This window comes from Phoxinus phoxinus, assembly GCF_949152265.1.
Source record: "Phoxinus phoxinus genome assembly, chromosome: 4".
NCBI lineage: Eukaryota > Metazoa > Chordata > Actinopteri > Cypriniformes > Leuciscidae > Phoxinus > Phoxinus phoxinus.
This window is the reverse complement of record NC_136879.1, coordinates 38,940,808-38,962,865: the sequence shown is the minus strand read 5'-3', so window position 1 is coordinate 38,962,865 and position 22,058 is coordinate 38,940,808. Positions and strand designations below refer to the sequence as shown.

The 22,058-nt window shown below is 42.1% G+C and overlaps 2 protein-coding genes across 3 annotated transcripts; both read right to left on the bottom strand.

Annotated features, from left to right (window-relative positions):
- Positions 1-1,488: 1,488 nt before the first annotated feature.
- On the bottom strand, positions 1,489-10,845 carry LOC306997039 (uncharacterized protein). The gene is made up of 3 exons (XM_079610052.1): positions 10,604-10,845; positions 9,499-9,746; positions 1,489-5,179 (listed from the first exon to the last, which is right to left on the bottom strand). The coding sequence occupies exons 2-3, from the start codon at positions 9,581-9,583 to the stop codon at positions 4,077-4,079; spliced, it is 1,188 nt and encodes a 395-aa protein (XP_079466178.1). The 5' UTR covers positions 9,584-9,746; positions 10,604-10,845; the 3' UTR covers positions 1,489-4,076.
- Positions 10,846-12,946: 2,101 nt separating this feature from the next.
- LOC306996928 (uncharacterized protein) lies at positions 12,947-17,633 on the bottom strand. Of its 2 annotated transcripts, none has more exons than XM_079609880.1 (3): positions 17,319-17,598; positions 14,887-15,135; positions 12,947-14,634 (listed from the first exon to the last, which is right to left on the bottom strand). In XM_079609880.1, the coding sequence occupies exons 2-3, from the start codon at positions 14,969-14,971 to the stop codon at positions 13,532-13,534; spliced, it is 1,188 nt and encodes a 395-aa protein (XP_079466006.1). In that variant the 5' UTR covers positions 14,972-15,135; positions 17,319-17,598; the 3' UTR covers positions 12,947-13,531. The 2 variants fall into 2 exon arrangements, with proteins under 2 accessions (XP_079466006.1, XP_079466007.1); XM_079609881.1 differs by having other exon boundaries at positions 13,318-14,634; positions 17,561-17,633.
- Between the last annotated feature and the right edge of the window lie 4,425 nt (positions 17,634-22,058).

Here is a 22,058-nt window from a genome sequence, read left to right as displayed (position 1 = left end):
TAATTGCGCTTCTTGATTTAAATGACTGCTTCATTTTAGAAATATAGAGCATTTTTATATGGTTATATTAGTAGCATTTAAAGCGGCTCTAAGGTTGTTAATTTTTATGTGACTCCATATTTTATAAGGATGAAAAATGTCAGAGGTTAAATTCTTCAATTAATATATGAATTAAACAGGAATCTAACAAACAGAAATCACAATATGACTGAATAGTGGCTAATCAAGATAATGACTATATTTAATTCTCTGTACGTTACAATACGTACAATACACATTTAGACAATACAAACATCAATTCTTACATGATAAATATAATATATCTGACCTGCAGACTGGAAATATACGACATCCGAAGAAAATATTCCACGTTTGTCCTTCATTCACGATCGTTAACAGCGTCACTTTCTGCTTCAACTGGTGAAAATTTCAGCGCTCGTCTCTCTTTTTTTATTGCATTATCAAGAACATTAATATAACATAAACTTACAGGGGATCACAACGTGTTCGACTGTTACGTTCATAATAGCGTCAAAGGAAACAACAACAAAAGAGAGAGAAATAAGAAAGAAAACGAAATTGAATTTGACTGTTCTTATTACTGCTTGTTATTTACAGCAGTGAATAAATCCCATTAAAAGAAAATAAGGTATCACTGTTTATTGCTGATTTTAAAGCTTACTGAACTTTAAATTATTTGGATATCTACAGTTTTACATATAAACACAACATAAGATTGGCACCTCTGTATTTGAAAAAATCCTAGAATCGCCCCTGGTTGTGTCCACATACTGCAAAGACACATTTGTATGCAAACACCATATAAAAGTGAATTTTGCATCCGATGACCCCTTTAAGATCAGCCTGGCCAGCTAAAAAAGTGGTCAAACCCCTCTGAAACTTGGCGGCCAAAAGATGGACCATTAGAGGATTGTTGGTTGGAGGTTTGACGGTGGAAAACTGTAAAATCAAGGTGAGATTTTAAGAAAATAAATGCTAAATAGGTTGCACGCTTCGTTATTTTCAGTTGGAGTGTGAGTTAGCTAATGGTAACTAATGATAATGGTTAGCTAGCAATTTCAGCTCAAATTAATGAAATGACTTGAATAAAAAGTTTTCACACTTGTAGTTCGGTTCGCTTGGTTTGTTTGGTCCGGACCAATAAAAAAATAAAAAAATATATATATATATATATATCGATAAAGATACCAAACCAAAAGGCAAAGGAATACTTTCACAACCTGATTGGTCGACTCGGCTTTGATGATGTATTGCCTATTTTGAGATGGAACTTCCCGAATATCCAAAACAATGCTGTTTTCTGTACAGTTTCTTTTGAATAGCTGCCCATGAGGGTCAAATTGACACTATTAGTAATAGTACGAACGTATAATGATTTTTTTTTGTATATGTCAAAACACATCAGCATGTTGAAACTTTGCATGCATGTTCATGATGATAAATGAGAAAAAGTCACAAAATATCAAGAAAAAAAAAAGGTTTAATTTTATTTCAGGTAAAAATGGACTGCATTTATATAGCGCTTTCATAGACCCAATGGCCACCAAAGCGCTTTACAATATTGCCTCACATTCACCCATTCACTCACTCATTCATACACCGACGGCGGTGTCAGCCATGCAAGGCGATCCAGCTCGTCGGGAGCAGCTAGGGTTAGGTGTCTTGCTCAAGGACACCTCGACACTTGGTCAGGTGGAACCGGGGATTGAACCACCAACCTTCCGGTTTGTAGACAATCTACATGAACCACTGAGCCACTGCCGCCCTTGTAGCTTGAAAAAAAAAGATAGCTAATTTTTACAATCTGTGGCTGACAAAATATTTTTCTGTATTGAAATAAGTATGGAAAAGCTATTTTTTAGCTTCATAAGGCAGTAAAAAGCCACAATAACAAAATATAACCAATAAATGTTATTATTTTGGGTCGGTACAGTTGCCTCAGAGCGTTAAAATATGTGGGTCAAATTGACCCGCGAACATCACGAACGTAATAGTAATTTTGTTTGTATATGTCAAAACACAAAACACATCAGCATATTGAAACTTTGCATGCATGTTCATGATGATAAATGAGAAAAAGTCACAAAATATCAAGAAAAAAAAACATAGGTTAACCAGTATTTCCAACAACTAGAAAATCGAAACGGGTCAAATTGACTAACATCATAACACAAGGGCTAATAAATAAATTGACCTGGGGCATCTCCAGTCGACACCCAAGCGTCTACAGTCGACACTTAGTAAATATTTCTGCGGCGTCTACAATCGACACCCACTTTATACTCTAAGCTCTTGTGTCTACAGTCGACAACTGGCCGAGTTCCTTTTCCCTTAACTACCTTCCCTAACTTAATTGCTCCCTTAACTTGCGCAGCAGAAACAGACAGACTTCAGGAAATGTCCTTTAAATGCTTTAATCATGGCCAGGAGATCTTCCCAAGCAGTTCTCAGGGAATCTCTCCCAAGAAGAAGCTTTAATCACGGCCGGAGGACAAATTGGACAAATTCCATTGAGAATCGCACGAGTAGTAAGAATACAACAGTCATCTTCTATCAATATGATTGGTTCAATTGGTAAAGCAAGCCCCCACCTTTTTCTCCTCTGTCACTGGCATAAGCAAACTCTGTTTTTGTGATTACTTATCACAAGGTTTGAAAACTAGACATCTGTCTAGTATAATTTCCCCTATTTGTTATTATACACTCACACACTCAAAGTTCCAAAGAGTTTGGAAACATTTAAAAGAATATGAAAGAAATAGTTACAGCATATTGTTCCTGAAAGAAAAATAAATGTTAGTTATGATTAATTAAAAAATCCGCCACAAGGTGTTGTAACCGTAGTATAAGCAGAATATTTGACTCCAGTCCATTGGATTATTAGAAAATAATACACATCCGAGGTTGAAACATTAGCTCAGGTGTGCATTATTTTCTAATAATTCAACAGACTGTTGTCAATTGCTTACTTATACAGATACTTATCACCACTGCCCCACATCTTTTATTATCCGGCTTGAATGAAATCTGAGAACTTTCTGTCCCTCCATTAACAGCTATGCAACAACCACATTCCTGCTTCAAAAAAGTTCATAAAGAGATCATAAAAATAATCCATATAAATCCATCGGTTTAGTCAAACATTTTCTGAAGAGACACGGTCGCTTTATACGATGAACAGATTGAAATTAGACTCTCAGATTTCATCAAAAAGATCTTCATTTGTGTTTTGAAGATGAACGAAAGTGTTACAGGTTTGGAACGACATGAGGGTGAGAAATTATTACGTAATTTTCATTTTTGGGTGAACTATCCCTTTTAAGTCTTTCTATTCAACCAATCTTTTCACCATATTTACAAAATTAACCTAGATGATATAGTGCTTTTATGAAAAAATACATATTTTATCTCAGTTTACTTTAATGTATTTGACATGAAAACTAATGTTGATCATGTGGTAGATTTTTCTTACGTACCTGGAACCTAATTACCCAAGCGTCTACAGTCGACAACTTACTAATCTTTATACTATAGCTCTGCGTCTACAGTCGACAACTGGCTTTGAGTTTCCGAACCCCTAACTTGCTGCGCGGCAATAATAACCGACAGACTTCAGGCAATGCCTTTGAATATGCTTTAATCACGGCCGGAGGATCTCAGACAAATTTCAGAGAGAATTCCACCCGCCAAAGGAATACAACAGTTTTTAAAGAATAGGAGCATGGCGAAAAAAACATGATACATTACATAATTTTCCTACAATTTAATTGGTTCTTCATTGGCAAACCCTTCTGTTATTAGGTAGAAGCAAACTCTGTTTTCTTGATTACTTCATAATCTGTCTAGTACAATTTATTTGTTATTTATACACTCACACACTCAAAGTCATAAGTTTTTCAACCAAAGGTTTTGGAAACATTTAAGATGCATATGAATGTTGTTTCTGCAAATGTTATTATGATTAATTAAAAATCCATCACAATCACTTTAAGCATTTTTTCATATGAGTGTGAAGGCTTGATAAACGTTTAAAACCTCTCACACGAAGTACAGTATTACGGATTTTCTCCAGTATGAACTCGCTCATGTTGTTTCAGGGTTTTAGACTGAGCAAAACTCTTGTCACAAAATGAGCCCTTGTGAGGTTTTTCTCCAGTATGAATTCTTTGGTGCCGTTTCAGTTGGCTAGCTGTAATAAAGCTCTTCCCACATTTAAAGCACACATGATTTTTCACTCCATCATGTGTTTTCTGGTGCTGTTTAAAACTGTTCAGCAGTGAAAAACTCTTTCCACAGAGAGAACACACATAAGGCCTCTCGTCTGAATGAACTTTCATGTGACTTCTCAGATGTCTTGATGAAATTAACTTTGTTCCACATTGATAACACTTAAATGGTTTTTCTCCAGAGTGAACGCGCAGATGAACACTGAGACTTGCTGCACCTTTAAAACTCTTCTCACACTGAGTACAGTGGTACGGCTTCTCTCCAGTATGAACTCGCTCGTGGGATTTCAGGTGTCCAGAATGAGTGAAACTCTTGTCACAATATGAGCACTTGTAAGGTTTTTCTCCGGTATGAATTCTTTGGTGCTGTTTCAGACAACTAGATGTAGTAAAGCTCTTTCCACAGTCACAACACACATGATCTCTCACTTCATCATGTCTTTTCTGGTGCAGTTTAAAAATGTTCAGCCGTGAAAAACTCTTTCCACAGAGAGAACACACATAAGGCCTCTCGTCTGAATGAACTATCAGGTGTTGTTTTAGATTTGATGACGAATTAAAACCTTTACCACACTGATGACAGTTGAATGTTTTTTCGACAGAGTGACGGAGCAAATGATCACTGAGACCTGATGCTTGAGAAAAACTCTTTCCACACTGAGGACATGTATACGGTTTCTCTCCAGTGTGAATTCTCATGTGTGTCTGAAGATTTCCTTTCTTTTGGAAACTCTTTCCACACTGAGGACATGTAAACGGTTTCTCTCCAGTGTGTATTCTCATGTGCATCTGAAGATTTCCTTTCTTTTGAAAACTCTTTCCACACTGTGAGCAGGAGTGCAGCTTTTGGGGTTTTGTTCCTCGAGTTTGTAAGTCGCAGTGTTTCTTTACATCATTTAGTTTCTGTTTTTGCTCCGTCACTTCCAGCTGGTCTAAAATAAACGTATTAATCAGTTAGAATCAGTTCAATGAGGTTAAATGTGAGAATTAAAAACACTTAGCAAGCAGAAAACAAGACACCTGTCTGTATAAAGTATCTTCTGTCATTCACTTGTTAATGCGATTAAAACTGGGTTCCCTTTCAATGAGGTCTCTCCTATTGCGTAGCTATACGCTATGGGGAAAATCCTTTTTTTTGAGAATATTGAAAGATAACATTTAAAACGCAGTGCAGCTGCACGGCTAGTGCCCTGAATGTGAGTTCCTGGACCTAACCTTGCTACGTCAGAGGTTAGCAGCTTTCGGCGACGAGCCTGCTCTTCCACCTCTCTTGCTCGAGCCGCATAAGAAGAAACACCGCTCACAGAGAGAGCCTGAGCCTGCGGTCGACAGAGAACCCACGCCGGTCAAGTCCCTGTGTGCTTCTCAGTCACCTGAGTCCTCGCCCCTCCTGTTTACACAGGCCGACCAACGCCCCTCCTCGTGCGGGCGGGTCTTCTCTCATTTGGAGCTTCGGACGAGGAAGAGGAGGACGACAAAAACAGCCCGTCTATTGCTGCTTCGGACTGTGAGTGGGCCGTTTCCGCCCAGTCTACACAGGATAACACGAGGACTAGTGTCGACGCCAAACTAATCCGCATGCTCACTAAGGCCGTGCAAGACCTCGGGCTCGAGTGGTCCTCGCCCAACCAACCGTCGCACAGCAGGCTGGACGAGTGGTTTCTCGAGGGTCGTCGACAGGCCCCTGCACAGCGGCCCGCGAGGTCCCGGAGGTGCACGAAGAGCTGACGAAGTCTTGGAAAGCACCTCATTCTGCTCGTATCCGCACTATTTTTTCGTGGGCGCCCTCCAGTGTTGACTGCACGAAAGAAAAAGGTTAAGAAGCCTCCCCTGCCTTCGAGCAAGCTGTGGCCGCCCATCTGTGCAACCCAACTGCATCGAGCAGGAGGACAAAGGTGACACACCCGCTGAAGCCTTGTCGAGCTACAAGGGTGCTCACCGGCCGCGCTTTCGCCGCCGCGGGCAAGGCCGCTTCATCGCTGCATTCCATGGCGGTCTTGCAAGTCTTCCAAGCAAAGCTTCTCCGCTCACTGGACGAGACTGGTCCCGAACCCGAGGCGTTCAGAGACCTGCGCAGCGCCACCGACCTAGCGCTCAGTGCTACTAAGTCGACGGCTCAGGCTATCGGGCGGGCGATGGCTAACCTCACAGTACTCGAGCGACACTTTTGGCTTGTGCTGATGGAGATACGGATAAGGCGGCCTTCCTCGATGCCCCCATCACTTCATCAGGCCTCTTTAGTCCTACGGTGAAGGACTTCACGGAGCGCTACTCCGAAGCTCAGCAGGCATCCCAGGCCATGCGCCATTTTCTCCCGAAATGTTCCAGTTCAACCTCGGGCGGCAGGAGAAGAGCGCCGTCTTCCGAGCGTGACAAGCCAGCGCCACCGGCGGCTAAACCCCGTCCCGCGACTGAGGTCCGCCGCCGCTCACGTTCCTCAAGGCGGCAGCCATTTGCAGAGAAGAGGGGTCCTCGACCTAATCCTACGTCGAACCCCAAGCCGTCCTAGCCGGGACGAAAAGGGTGAGTCCAAGCCCGGCCGCGGCTGGGTTAATCTCCCCAAAAAGGGCAAAGCTCTCTCCAGTCCCCCTCGCTCTGTCGGCTGGAAGAGTGAATTTTGTGGAAAATGTGCCTGTTACAATACATGCTCACCTGTACCCAAACGCCGTTTTCACGCAACCCAAATAAACCCAGAAAATAGCTATTTTCTGCCTGTGTCATGTCTAGATCACGTGCCCATCATAAAGCGCACGTCCTCACTTACAAACACTGTGCGCCTGCTGAATTACCTAGACGATTGGCTAGTCATAGGTAAATAGGAGGAGTTATTATTAACTAACAGATCCTGGCTTCTCAGTCACCTACTAGACTCTTTGGGCCTCAGGATCAACGCTGCCAAGATCGAACTATCGCCCAGACAGAGAATTTCCTTCCAGGGCATAATGTTGGACTCTTTGGACATGAAAGCGCGTCTGACGTCAGCGCGCTCTCTCTATACAACGCCTGGCCACCTCTTTCAGCGTGGGCGCGTTGACACCTCTCAAGAGGTTCCAGAGGATGCTGGGCATGATGGCCTCTGCATCCCCGGTCCTGCAGTTGGGTTTGCTACGCATGCGCCCACTGCAACACTGGCTAAAAAAACGCTTTCCAAATCATGCATGGCGATCTGGCTGTTTACGAATCACAACGAGTCTCAGCTGTGTCAGAGCTCTGCCTGGAAAAGGGCAGAATGGTTTCGGTCCGGCGTGAGTCTGGGTATCGTGTCAGTCAGACTGACCATCTCGACAGATGCCTTTAACCTAGGTTGGGGGGCTCTCTTCGAGGGCAGGCCAGCATCTGGTCTTTTTATTCAGACTCGGAAAGGAGCCTTCACATAAACTGTTTGGAGATGAAGGCAGTCGCTCTAGCTCTGGAGGCCTTTCTCCCATACCTACGGAACCATCACGTGCTGGTCCGTACGGACAACAGAGCTGTGGTGTCGTACTTGAATCGCCAGGGCGGGGTCAGGTCCAGAAACCTGCACGCGCTGGCGGAGAGCATCATCCTTTGGGCCCAGCGCAACCTGCGCTCGCTCAGGGCAGCTCACGTACCAGGCATCCTGAACCAGGGCGCGGACATGCTGTCCAGAGACAAAGTACTCCCAGGGGAGTGGTCTCTTCACCCGCAGACGGTTCAGCAGCTGTGGAGCGTCTTCCACAGGGCAGAGGTCGACCTCTCCGCCTCAGAAAGCGGCTTTTCATGCTGCGGTAGCTGGAAATCACTGGGAAGGACTGACCTGGTAGTTCGATTTCTAAAGGTCGCTAGGAGGTTGAACCCTCCACAGCCCCCCTCTGTCCCTAGTTGGGACCTGTCACTGGTACTAGAGGCCCTGAAAGGCCCTCCATTTGAGCCACTTCAGTCTGCTGACTTGAAGTCGCTTTCGCTCAAGAGAGCTTTGCTTATGGCAATCGCGTCAGTCAAGTGTGTGGGTGACCTACAAGCATTATCTACCAATGCTTCCTGCCTTGAGTTCAGACCTAATGACTCCAGGGTCATCCTTAGACCGAGGCACGGCTATGTTCCCAAAGTGCTCTCCACTCCGTTCAGAGCGCAGCTTATCTCCTTAACGGCCCTTCCTTCGCCGTACTGAGTGAGTGATGTGAGTCTGCTCTGTCCTGTCAGAGCACTCAGAACTGATCTGGAACCTTCCGCGTTATTCAGACGATCGGAACAGCTATTTGTGTGCTTTGGTGGGCGCTCAAAAGGGCTAGCTGTCTCTAAGCATAGTCTGTTGCGTTGGATAGTGGAAGCTATCATGCTGGCCACTCCACAAGAGACTTGGCCTCTTCCTGGGCATGGTCTAGTGGAGTCGCCCTTGAAGATATTTGTGCGGTGGCAAGCTGGGCCTCGCCGTCCACATTTATGAAATTTTACAAGTTGGAAGTTTCCGCTTTGCAAGCTAAGGTTCTTTCCGTCTAAGTGCAAGCACTATCCTATTTATAGATCCAACCTAGTTTGATCTGCCATACTTGGCCTATTCGGCCCCACATGAATCCTGTCAGTGACTGGCTGTGAATATATACACATATATACCAGATATATAAGCATGTGTACACATATGGGCTTATTCTCTCCTATCGGGTCTCAAGCTTGCTTTGGGCTGTACAGGAGCAAAGAGAGCACGCACAGCGTTTTGCAGGGGTTATCCCATAGCGTATAGCTACGCAATAGGAGAGACCTCATCGAAAGGGAACTACTCGGTTACTCACGTAACCTCAGTTCCCTGAAATGAGGGAACGAGTATTGCGTACTATGCCATGCGTGTGCTGCGATCAGTGGTCGCTTCAGGAATATTTAATCTGATTTCCTATGGCGAGTCATGGGCTAATATAGTCGGAAGCCACGCCCAACTTGGCGGGTTACGCCCAGCTAAGCGCCCTGATTGGCTGGCGCGCCCACGCCACCCCGCCATAGGTTCATGCAGTTGCCGCAGCACAGCCAATGACCGCGCTCGCATTCACTGAGCTAGCCGTGCAGCTGCACTGCGTCTTAAAAGTTAGCTTTCAATATTCTCGAGAAAAGGATTTTCCCCATACCGTATAGCTACGCCGTACTCGTTCCCTCATTTCAGGGACCTGAGGTTACGTGAGTAGCCGAGTAGTTATGATAATTTTAGATCCATTTCTCTATCATTTGTCATCCATATTTCAGAGCTTTTTATTTCAGAGCTACTAAAGCAGTCAACAATCAATAATCAAGAATGGACACCAACCTATTTGTTCCTCAGTATCTTCATGTTTTATTCCGGGTGGTTCTGGATCCCTCATGTCTTCAATCTCCTCTTTAATAAACTCCATCTTTAACAGTCACACAGATTTCAGCTGCTACTCCTGGAGTTTGTCCTTCTCTTGTAGGATATGGGAATATTCCCAATATTTATTGGTGAATTGTTGTGGGAGGGGCTTCACTGCAGGTGTGAACTGTGATCACTGTGTGATACTGACGCCCACAGGACCAGATCTGGAAAAATCAAAGATATGTTACTGAATTTATACTGGATTACTTTAACAGAAAACACATATGGTGCCTTTAATGTAGTTCAAATAGAGCATTTTGATGGTTACATATTAGTAGCATATAAAACAACTGTAGGTTGATCATTTTTTTTGTAACCCAGGATATAATAAGGATGAAACGGGGCACAGGTTATATTATTCAATTAATATCTAAACTAATCAGAAATCTAACATAAGACGACAGAAACCATTGATTAAGGGACTGAGAATGAAGGTCACAAAAGGAAATAATCTAACACGACCATCAAAATGTGGATAACAAATACTATACAAGATTATGATAATTTAAATGTATTCAATAATTTAAATGTATTCCAGAATAATTTATCATATATTGATCATAATTTAATTTAATTTATCATATATTGCCATTAACGGTTGAACTAAAGCTTTCTTGTTTGGTGAATTGTTGTGAGGGACACTAGATCTGCCAAATCTGAGGTTACTGAGTTTATGCTGAAATAATTACAGTTCTTAACTTAAATTACCATATGTGCTTGATTAAAGAAATATAAATAATTTTGATATGATTATAGTATTAGCATTTAAAGCGGCTCTATATGAAGGTTGTTCCTTTTTATTTGACTCCAGATTTTATAAGGATGAAACAAGTCACAGGTTAAATTATTCAATTAATATATTAAACCGGAATCTAACAAAGATACCAGAAATCATACACAATATACATTAGGCCATAGAGGCTGATCAAAACTAACGATTTCTGTACGTAAACACTATAAACAGTATACATTCAGAAAACACAAACATCAATTCTTGCATGACAAATATAACATATCTGACCTGCAGACTGGAAATATACGACATCCGAAGAAAATATTCCACATTTGTCCTTCATTCGCGATCGTTAACAGCGTCACTTTCAGCTTCAACTGGTGAAAGTTTCAGCGCTCGTCTCGTCTCTCGCGCTTCTCTCTTTTCACGTGTTCGATTGTTACATTCATTTTACCGTCAAAAGAGACGACAAAAAGAAAAATAGAAAAGAGAGAAAACAAAAATATAGAGAGGCTCTCGCACGTCTCTCTCCTGCGCATGCTCAGTGCGCGCGGTGTCATGATTCTTAAAGGGGCCGCATTCAGTAAATCACATCTGCGCTCTGTTATTGACCAAATAAATACACTATTATAATAATTAATAATGAACAATAATAATATATATAATATAGGCTATGGATTCAACAATATATTCACATTAGCTCGATTACAGTTACAGTATTGCTTTTCTACATGTCTCCCTTATTATGTAATTGCAGCCTAATTATAGTCTTCTTTTGAATATATGCATAGATATACAGCAGTGGCGAGGCCAGAAACTTTAAAGTGAGCGGATCTTGGTGAATTAAGTTGGTCCTCAATGTTAAATATGATTTATACAGCTATTACACAGATATATACAGCCTCTAACCATCAAGGGGATTGAGGTGGAACGAACTGACAGCTATAAGTTCCTGGGACTTCATATCTCCGAGAATCTCAGCTGGGCTAAAAACACTGTTGCAACAGTGAAAAGAGCTCAGCAGAGGCTGCATTTCATTAGGGTATTGAAGAAGGCCGGATTTAAAAGTCAACCTCTAACCCATGTTTATAAAGGCCTTGTTGAAAGCATCCTCACCAGCGGTATCACAGTGTGGTATGGCAACACCACCCTGGCTGAGAGGAAATCACTGCAACGGGTCATTACGACTGCTGAGAGGGTTATCGGCTCAAACCTTCCCTCCATGGACACTATATACACCCAGCGCTGTAAATGAAATTGTGTTTACATCGTCAATATAAAAGTACATATTCTTGTGTGAAATTACAAAAACTTTCATCATTACTTCAGTCTTCAGTGTCACATGATCCTTCAGAAATCATTTTCGTTTTTTAATCAATTTTGGAAACAGTTGTGTTGCTTAGCATTTTTTATAACGTGATAGTTTTTTCTTTGATTAATACAATATATTAAAAAAGAACAGCATTTATTTAAAATGTTTTGTAACAGTATACCTTTCTCTTTTTTTTTTTTCTTTTTTTTTGTTGAAAGGATGTGTTAAGTGATAGTAATGACTTATATTGTTAGGAAATATTTCTATTTTGAATAAATGTTGTTCTTTTTAACTATCAGTGAATCCTGAAAAAAGTATCACAGGTTATAAAAAAATATTAAGCAGCACAACTGTTTCCAACATTGATAATACCTGATTATCAAATCATCATATTATACTGATTTCTGAAGGATCATGTGACACTGAAGACTGGAGTAAGGATGCTGATTATATTTTAAAGTATATTAAAATAGAAAATCATTATTTTAAATTGTAATAATATTTCACAATATTACTGTTGTTTCTCTATTTTTGATCAAATAAATGCAGGCTTCTTTCAAAAATATTAAAAATACCAATGTGTCCAAACTTTTGACTGGCACTATATGTTTATATTATGTAGCACTGTGATCTTGTGAGGCACAACATTTAGTTCCTCCACAGGAATTGAGGAATTGACCCTTCGCAGGGAGTTTGATTGACAGGTGATCTGACCAATCATACTTCGCCATCCGCCATTTTGTCCGACAAAGCAGTCAGGAGAGTTAGTAGATAAACATGGGAGGATTTGAACTTGAAAAACGGAGTGTACTGACGTCTTTCCGCGGTTAAAACAACATCGGTTCACGAGCAGCTTTAACTCAGGCTCTACAGCGATCTGACACACACATTAAAGAGCCACAAAATGGTATTTATTGTTTCAATTAATTTAAAAAAATGACCAAATTTGAAAGCTGAGATTTTGTTTGATGTTTAATTACAAAACTAACCTGGTCTGTCTGTCCTGTCTGTCAGCGTGTTGTCAGTCTCCTCTCTGCTACGCAATGTATTTTTCACTGCGTGAGAACATGGTGTGTGTGAGAGCGGCGTAGCTTGTCGGACAGTAACTAAAGAGGGCGGGTCTTTGCGAACGGACAATTGCAATAAAGATTGAAAAACAAAACCTTTGAATCTCCTCTCATTCTTTGTTCAGGCTGCCTCACAGCACCTTGATGGGGCATTAGCCATTGGGGGAGTGTATTGGTGTGAATCACATTAATATTCATGGCCATCAACACGCCCACGCATACAGCAGTGCTGACACAAAAACTGACATACAAAGTTTAAATCGTTATATTGTTGTTTGTGAAAGAGTGATCAGAATGATTTTCACATCATTTTGTAGTAAAAATTCTAGCCTACAAGAATGGTAAGTCTTGTGGACAACTATTCAGTATGTGTTATATGGCCTTATTGCAGTAAAAAAATTTCCCCCAAAACTTACTAACCATGAAAAAAAAAAAATGTTTCTATAAAATGCAAACATGTACATCACATATTATTGTAGCAGAGTTTGTGCTGAATACAGAAAAATTACATGTTGGCCAATGGTATGTTGTAAGTAGCTGAAATAAGCACAAATGTCAGGACATGTCAAAACATCTCAAGGGCCCCAATAACACCTCAGACCCCAGAGGGTTAAAATGTGTGACGGGACAAAACACAGAGTCAAACAAGACACAAACAGAGCTGCCATCTTGGATTTCGTGATCCATTTAATGACTTTCATGAAAAACTCCATATTTTATCTCAGTTTACTTTGATGTTTTTGACATGAAAACTAATGTTGATCACTTGAAAAAAAAATTCATACGCTTATTTAGGCTTCATAATTGTTTAAAGCTCTTCTCACACTGAGAACAGTATTACGGCTTCTCTCCAGTATGAACTCGCTCATGTAGTTTCAGGTTTCCAGACTGAGCGAAACTCCGGTCACAAACTGAGCACTTGAAAGGTCTTTCTCCAGTATGAAGACGCTCATGAGGTTTCAGGTTTCCCAACTGAGTGAAACTCTTCTCACAATATGAGCACTTGAATGGTTTTTCTCCAGTATGAATTCTTTGGTGCCGATTCAGATTGCCAGCTGTAATAAAGCCCTTGCCACATATAAAGCACACATGATCTTTCACTTCATCATGTGTTTTCTGGTGCTGTTTAAAACTGTTCAGTCGGGAAAAACTCTTTCCACAGAGAGAACACACATAAGGCTTCTCGTCTGAATGAACCATCAGGTGACTCTGCAGATGTTTTGATGAATTAAAGTCTTTCCCACACTGATCACAGTTAAATGTTTTTTCTCCATTGTGACTGCGCAGATGCTCACTTAGAGTTGATGCTTGAGAAAAACTCTTTCCACACTGAGGGCATGTATACGGTTTCTCTTCAGTGTGAACTCTCATGTGTGATTTCAGGGTTCCAGATAGAGTGAAACTCTTCTCACAATATGAACACCTGTAAGGTTTTTCTCCAGTATGAATTCTTTGGTGCCGTATCAGTTCACCAGATGCAGTAAAGCTCTTCCCACAGTCACAACACACATGATCTCTCACTCCATCATGTGTTTTCTGGTGCAGTTTAAAACTGTTCAGCCCTGAAAAACTCTTTCCACAGAGAGAACACACATAAGGCTTCTCGTCTGAATGAACTTTCAAGTGTGTTTTTAGACTTGATGATGAAATAAAACCTTTCCCACACTGATCACAGTTAAATGTTTTTTCTCCAGTGTGAATGTGCAGATGAACACTGAGATTTGATGCTTGAGTAAAACTCTTTCCACACTGTGTGCATGTAAACGGTTTCTCTCCAGTGTGAATTCTCATGTGTGTCTGAAGGTTTCCTTTCTTTTGGAAACTCTTTCCACACTGAGAGCAGGAGTGCAGCTTTTTGGGTTTTGTTCCTTGAGTTTGTAAGTCGCAGTGTTTCTTCACGTCATTTAGTTTCTGTCTTTGCTCCTTCACTTCCAGCTGGTCTAAAATAAACGTATTAATCAGTTACAATCAGTTCAATGAGGTTACATGTGAGAATTAAAAACAATTAGCAGAAAACAAGACACCTGTCTGTATAACGTATCTTTAATGTGCAAAGTTCGGTTCTGTCATTCACTTGTTAAAGCGATTAAAACTGGGTTATGATCATTTAGATGCATTTCTCTATCATTTGTCATCCATATTTCAGAGCTACTAAAGCAGTCAACAATGAAGAATCAAGAATGAACACCAACCTATTTGTTCCTCAGTATCTTCATGTTTTATTCTGGATGGTTCTGGATCCCTCATGTCTTCAATCTCCTCTTTAATAAACTCCATCTTTAACAGTCACACAGATTTCAGCTGCTACTCCTGGAGTTTGTCCTTCTCTTGTAGGATGATGGGAATATTCCCAGTATTTATTGGTGAATTGTTGTGGGAGGGGCTTCACTGCAGGTGTGAACTGTGATCACTGTGTGATACTGACGCCCACAGGACCAGATCTGGAAAAATCAAAGATAAGTTACTGAATTTATACTGGATTACTTTAACAGAAAACACATATGGTGCCTATAATGTAGTTCAAATATAGAGCATTTTGATGGTTACATATTAGTAGCATTTAGTGATGCTCCGATTGATCGGCCGCCGATCATGATCGGCCGATATTGGCTAAAAATAGCTTGATCGGCGAACGCCAAAAGCGCCGATCAGAAAAGCCGTTCACGTGACGTAAATTACTCGCACGACTTTTTTCCACCTGCATGCGTGGCGCACGGTCACACAACAACAGACCAGAGCTTGTCAGTGGCAACATGACTTCTCCTTCTCCCGTCTGGAAGTTTTTTAAAGTGATGATACGCGCTACGCAGTTTGGAGTACAGTTTCTGTCTCGCGGGCGCGCTCGCTCTAGATTCCGGAGATTTGAACTAATTCGCGGGCATCAGTGAGCCGCTATCAATATGCGGGAGTTTTTTTGGTGCCCCCTCAGCTCTGCGCACAGCGCGTGATGATGCGCGTGGTGGGAGCGGCGGCACTGTCTAGACGCAGGGGTCTCCAACACGGCGCTCGCGAGCTGCCAGTAGCTCGTGGCCTGACTGGAGGGAGCTCGCCAAGGGGCCGTTCACATATCGCGTCTTTTGCGCGCTCAAGTTCGTTATTTCAAATGTAGGCGTGCGGCAAGCGCGCTAGAAGCGATGCGGCCGTTTTTTCCACGCGCAGCGAGATATAAAATATCAACTTCAGAATTCAGCAAAAGCTACTAAAACTTCTTTGTCGTTGTGGAGAGCGCAGTGCGTTGTGGAGAGCGCAGTGCATGGTTGCATAGTAACGACAGACGCCACGGGAAAATCTGACCGAATTTTACTATTAATAATAAAAGATAAGATAATGTGCATTGTAAATGCCAGTAATTTATCTTTTTTTGACTCATTCTTTTTATAAAAAAAAAATCGATTTAAAGGCTGAAATATGAGGTTTATCTTTTTATAAAACCTTTTTTGTCAAAACTTTATTTGCACTTGTACATGTTAGTAGATAACATGTTGCAAGACACTCTTTTAAAATCTAGCCATAATTTATGTTATTATTTTAATGCTTATGTAAACAAAAAGTGCATATTGATGCTAATTTTATTTGTTATTTGCTGGTTAATGCGTCGTGTAGGTCTTAAATTTCAATCTTTATGATCTTAAAATGTCTTAAATTTTACTTTCAAAAGGTCTTTCATGAATTTTTGTCTGATTAACAACCTACTGGTTTTGGGGTGTTTTACATAATTGGTTGTTCCAGAAAAAAATTGTTATTGCCACCTCATAGTTACAGGTAGTTTCATTTCTACAAATGGTGCAAACTCTGCAAACTAGATAGATAAAAGATTCCCATTTCTCTGCCATTCTGTGATCGGCAATCGGCAGATCATGATTTTGGTGATCGGTAATCGGTGATCGGCCCCAAAAATGCTGATCGGAGCATCTCTAGTAGCATATAAAACAACTGTAGGTTGATCATTTTTATGTAACCCATGATATAATAAGGATGAAACGGGGCACAGGTTATATTATTCAATTAATATCTAAACTAATCAGAAATCTAACATAAGACGACAGAAATCAACCATTGATTAAGGGACTGAGAATGATGGCACTAAAGGAAATAATCTAACACGACCATCAAAATGAGGGTAACAAATACTATACAAGATTATGATAATTTAAATGTATTTTCCGATTAATTTATCATATATTGCCATTAACGGTTGAACTAAAGCTTTCTTATTTGGTGAGAATTGTTGTGAGGGTCACTAGATCTGCCAAATCGAGGTTACTGAGATTATACTGAAATACTGTAATCATTACACTTCTTAAATTAAATGACCATATCGGCATATGTGCTTAAGAAATATAGATAATTTTTATATGGTTATATATTACTATTATTTAAAACGGCTATATGAAGGTTGTTCATTTTTATGGGACTACATATTTTATAAGGATGAAACAAGTCACAGGTTAAATTATTCAATTCATATATGAATTAAACAGGAATCTAACAAATATAACAGAAATCATACACATTATAGCCTACAGACTGAATAGAGGCTGATCAAAACTAGGCTATGATTTAATTATCTGTACGTTACACTAGGAACAATATACATTTAGACCGCACAAACATGAATTCTTACATGATAAATATAACATCTCTGACATGCAGACTGGAAATTAACGACATCCGAAGAAAATATTCCACATTTGTCCTTCATTCATTCACGATCGTTAACAGCGTCACTTTCAGCGCTCGTCTCGTCTCTCGCGCTTCTCTTTCACGTGTTCGACTGTTACATTTTAGCGTCAAAAAAAAAAAAAAAAAAAAAAAAAGAGAGAGAAGAAAGACAAAACTATAGAGAGGCTTGTCACAGACCCGTACCGTAAACACGATCTGTACTGCTCCTTCCTGTCTGAAGTATGACAAGGCTCTCGCGCTTCTCTCTTCTGCGCATGCTCAGTGCGCGCGGTGTCATCTTTCTTAAAGGGGCCGCATTCAGTAAATCACATATCCGCTCTGTTATGGACCAAATCCACTATTATAATAATTAATAATGCACATATATATAATATGTGGATTCAACAATATATTCACATTCACTCAATTACAGTTACGGTATTGTTTTTCTACATGTCTCCCTTATTATGTAATTGCAGCCTAATTATAGGGTCTTTTTTTGAATACATGCATAGATATATATAGATATATATAGCAGTGGCGAGGCCAGTAACTTTAAAGTGAGCGGATCTTGGTGAATTAGGTTGGACCTCAATGTTAAATGTGATTATTTGTCAGCCAACAGTTTCATGAAAACAACAAAATCAATTTAAATGATTCTGATTCTGCTAAGAAATAGATAAACATAGTAAATTTCCACACATGGACTGATAAACTGAACAATATATCCATCAATTATGCAGATGAAGCTCGGACCCTGAAGTTAGGCATGTCGTGACCTTCCAAGTCGCAGATCTGCATTGCTGGACGCCAACATCTCAAGAACAAGTCAGTCAGTCTTCAATAATGCCAGTTGTTCCTTATCCTGTAACCAAGAATACTAACACACACACACGCAGACACACAGCTTCTTCAAGGTTGGATTTGGTCGGGCTCTAACTATAAACAGGAGACTCTTCTAAAAACATCAAGATAACATGTTCTTTCTCTCAAGGAGAGGACACTTTATATCTAACTGTAAAGTAAAGGCTTTAACTAAGAAATGGTCACTCGAACTAAAGATTTCAGTGACCCCTGTGACCATAGCTGTCAGGGTACCCTAGAAAAGCAGATGTATGTATTTACAAATGAGTCCATCATTTATTTCTGGACGCCGGGCTAAAGGAGCAAGCCCTGTTACTGCACCTCTCAGATATTTCATACAGATGTTTAAAGAATACATGAAAGATTATTTTCGATAATCACACAATCATATGAGGAAAAATATTGATCATTCATTAATAACTTGATTGTAAACCATATATGTAAATCACTCATCAATGAAAGGGTAACACTTTACAATAAGGTTCGCTATAGTTAACATTAGTTAACTACAGCTAACATGAACTAATAATGAATTGCACATATACAGCATTTATTAATCTTTGTTAATGTTAATTTCAACATTTAGTAATACTTTATTAAAATCTTGTGCACATTAGTTAATGCACTGTGAACTAACATGAACTAACAATGAACAGCTGTATTTCTATTAACTAACTTTAACAAAGATTAACAAATACAGTAACAACTGTATTGCTCATGGTTAGTTCATGTTAGTTAATACATTAACTAATGAACCTTATTGTAAAGTGTTACCCATGAAAGAATATTTTCGATAATCACACTCATATGAGGAAAAATATTGATAATTCATTATTAACTTGATTGTAATCATATATGTAAATCACTCATCAAATCACTCAAAAGGATATATGCTAAAGACATAAGGGACTCCAAATTTTACCCTTCAAAGCAATGGTGTTGGCTCGTGAATTTGTACATGATTTGTCTCAAAGCATATTTAAAACCCCATAAACTACATTAAAAGCTGGATTTTCACTACAGGGGGACTATACGAGTTTCTTAAAGTTCTTTTAACGTTTAAAATTATGTCCACACTGATGACATGTGAAAGAGATGTTGGCCTCTGTTCTAGTTGTATGTTTTGATAGATATTTTGAAAAATCTTTACGACCTCCTGCGGTTTCCTCCGCTCCCGCGAAGCCTCAACAGCAGCCATCTTCCAGGCCTCAGCGTGGAGCAAGCCGCAGAAAGTCGACCACACCCGTCCAGGCCGCTGCCAAACCAGGAGGCAAGCAGAGGTGCAAACATCCCTGAGACGGGCGACCCAGAGGTGGATCAAGTTGCTCTTCAGGAGATGGTGAACGCACCGCTCCTTCCCCCGGCGGAGGATCAGACGGAGAATCTTTTGTTTCCTTATTTGTTTTTTGACACTGGCCCAATAAATAACAGTTTCTGAAACCCCAGGGTCCCAAGAGGGCGCATGGCGGTAGACCACGCTATGCCTTGTCACCCTCATGCCCCTCTTTCATCGCCAGCGAGCAGCAGTGGCTGTGTCCCGCACGCATTGACGTATTGCACCACACACTCAGACCCCACTCTGGGCCGCTATGCCATTCGAGTTGGGTGCCTGCATTCCGCCGCGCTTCCCCACCCCACCCCGGGTACGTCTGTGGGTCTATCAGACTCGGCTATGCGATTCAGTTCTCCCGGCACCCCCCAGTCTTCAGCTGCATTCAGTTCACCCGTGTTCTGGCGGACAGTGCCCCTGTGCTCAGGCCAGAGATCGCAGTCCTACTGGCGAAAAACGCGTTCGAGCCGGTCCCTCCAGCCATTATGAAGACCGGCTTCTACAGCCCGTACTTCATTGTACCCAAAAAAGGTATATCAGTACAAAGTCTTACACTTCGGGCTGGCCCTGTCGCCCTGTGTCTGAGGCGGCCATTGCTCCCATGTGCGAGCGTGGTGTTCGCATTCTCAACTACCTCGATGACTGGCTTATCCTGGCCCAGTCGAGAGAGCAGTTGTGCGAGCACAGGGACATGGTGCTCAGTCAGCTCAGCCACTTCGGGTCAACTGGGAAAAGAGCAAACTCAGCCCCAGGCAGAGGATCTCTTTTCTCTGTATGGAGCTGGACTCGATCAACATGACAGCCACCTCACCGAGGCTTGCGTCCAGTCAGTGTTGAACTGCGTGAGCACGCTCAGACGCAGAACAGCGGCACCACTGAAACTTTTTCAAAGGCTCCTGGGGCATATGGCATCTGTAGCCGTGGTAACAGCGCTCGGATTGCTTCATATGAGGCCGCTCCAACACTGGCTCCACGATTGAGTCCCGAGATGATCGTGGCAGAGCGGCTCGTGCCGGGTCCAAGTGACCCGCACTGTCGCCAAACTCTCAGCTTGTGGTCGGACCCTTCGTTCCTGCGGGAAGGTGTTCCCCTAGAACAATTGTCCAGGCACTCTGTGGTCTCCATGGATGCTTCTGCCACCGGCTGGGGGGCCACGTACAAGACCTCTGGAAACTCCATGTCTGGTCCCTGGACGGGACGCAGAGGTTCTAGGTGACCTACCCCCCACGGTAGTTGACACCATCACTTCCGCTAGAGCCCCATCTACAAGGCGCCTCTCTGCGTTGAAGTGGAACATGTTCGTTGAGTGGTGTTATTCTCATGAGGATAACCCCCGAACTTGCCTGATCAGAGCCGTGCTTTCCTTCCTGCAAGACAGGTTGGAGCGAAGGCTGTCTCCCTCACCCTCAAAGTGTATGTTGACGCGATTGCCGTACATCACGATGCAGTTGAAGGTAAGTCGCTGGGAAAGCACGACCTGATCGTCAGGTTTCTGAGGGGGGGCGAGGAGACTAAATCCACCTCACCCACTCTCTATACCCTCTTGGGATTTGTCTCTGGTCTTTTCGGCACTTCAGAGACCACCCTTTGAGCCTTTACAGTCAGCGGAGTTAAAAATTCTGTCCTGTAAAACAGTACTCCTGGTTGCATTGGCCTCCATCAAGAGGGTAGGGGACATGCATGCATTTTCGTCCAAAGAATTCTGCCTAGAATTCTGCCCGGCTAACTCTCACGTCATCCTGAGACCCCGGCCCGGATATATGCCTAAGGTTCCCACCACTCCCTTCAGGGACCAGGTGGTGAACCTGCAATCGCTGCCTTCAGAGGAGGCAGACCCAGCCCTGGCTTTTCCCTGTCCCGTTCGCGCTCTGGTGTCGTTATGCAGGTGTCGTTCATCATTAATCGCGCCACCGGTCTCGCGCCGCCCCTTCACGTCCCTCGACCTCGTCCTGCTCGCCACACCTGTGCTCTGAACGGAGAAGAGAGCACTTTAGGAACATAACCATGCCTTGGCTTAAGGACGACTCTGGAGTTGCTAGGCCCAAACTCTAGGCAGGATGCGCTTACTGCTAGCGCTAGCAAATCGCCCACTCGCTTGACTGAAGCTAGTGCCAGTAAGAGAGCGCTTTTGAGCGAAAGAGGCTTCAGGTCCACAGACCTAAAGCGGCTCGAATGGGGCACCCTTAATGGCTTCGAGGACCGTGGAGAGGTCCCAGATAGGCACAGAGGGGGGTCGTGGAGGGTTTAACCTTCTGGCCCCTTTCAGGAAGCGCACAACGAGGTCGTTTCTTCCTAGTGATTGCCCGGCCACAAGAGCGTGAGATGTCCGTGCTGTTATGGCCGCCACATACACTTTGAGCATGGAGGGGGTACGACCTGCGTCCAAGAGCTCTTGCAAGAAAGGCGAGTTCACTTGATACTCCGCACGAGTTGGGGTCCAGGCTCTGTGCTGCGCACTAGCCGGAGAATCCTACAAACTTTTGAGCGTAGAGAAGCCTAGTTGAAGGC

What these genes read in the sequence shown, in the direction of transcription:
- LOC306997039 (XM_079610052.1), bottom strand. Translation starts at nt 9,583, where the DNA reads ATGGAGTTTATTAAAGAGGAGATTGAAGACATGAGGGATCCAGAACCA. An exon ending in AGATACTGAGGAACAAATAG is followed by an intron (nt 5,180 to 9,498) that starts GTTGGTGTCCAT and finishes CGTTTATTTTAG; the next exon opens with ACCAGCTGGAAGTGACGGAG.
- LOC306996928 (XM_079609881.1), bottom strand. Translation starts at nt 14,971, where the DNA reads ATGGAGTTTATTAAAGAGGAGATTGAAGACATGAGGGATCCAGAACCA. An exon ending in AGATACTGAGGAACAAATAG is followed by an intron (nt 14,635 to 14,886) that starts GTTGGTGTTCAT and finishes CGTTTATTTTAG; the next exon opens with ACCAGCTGGAAGTGAAGGAG.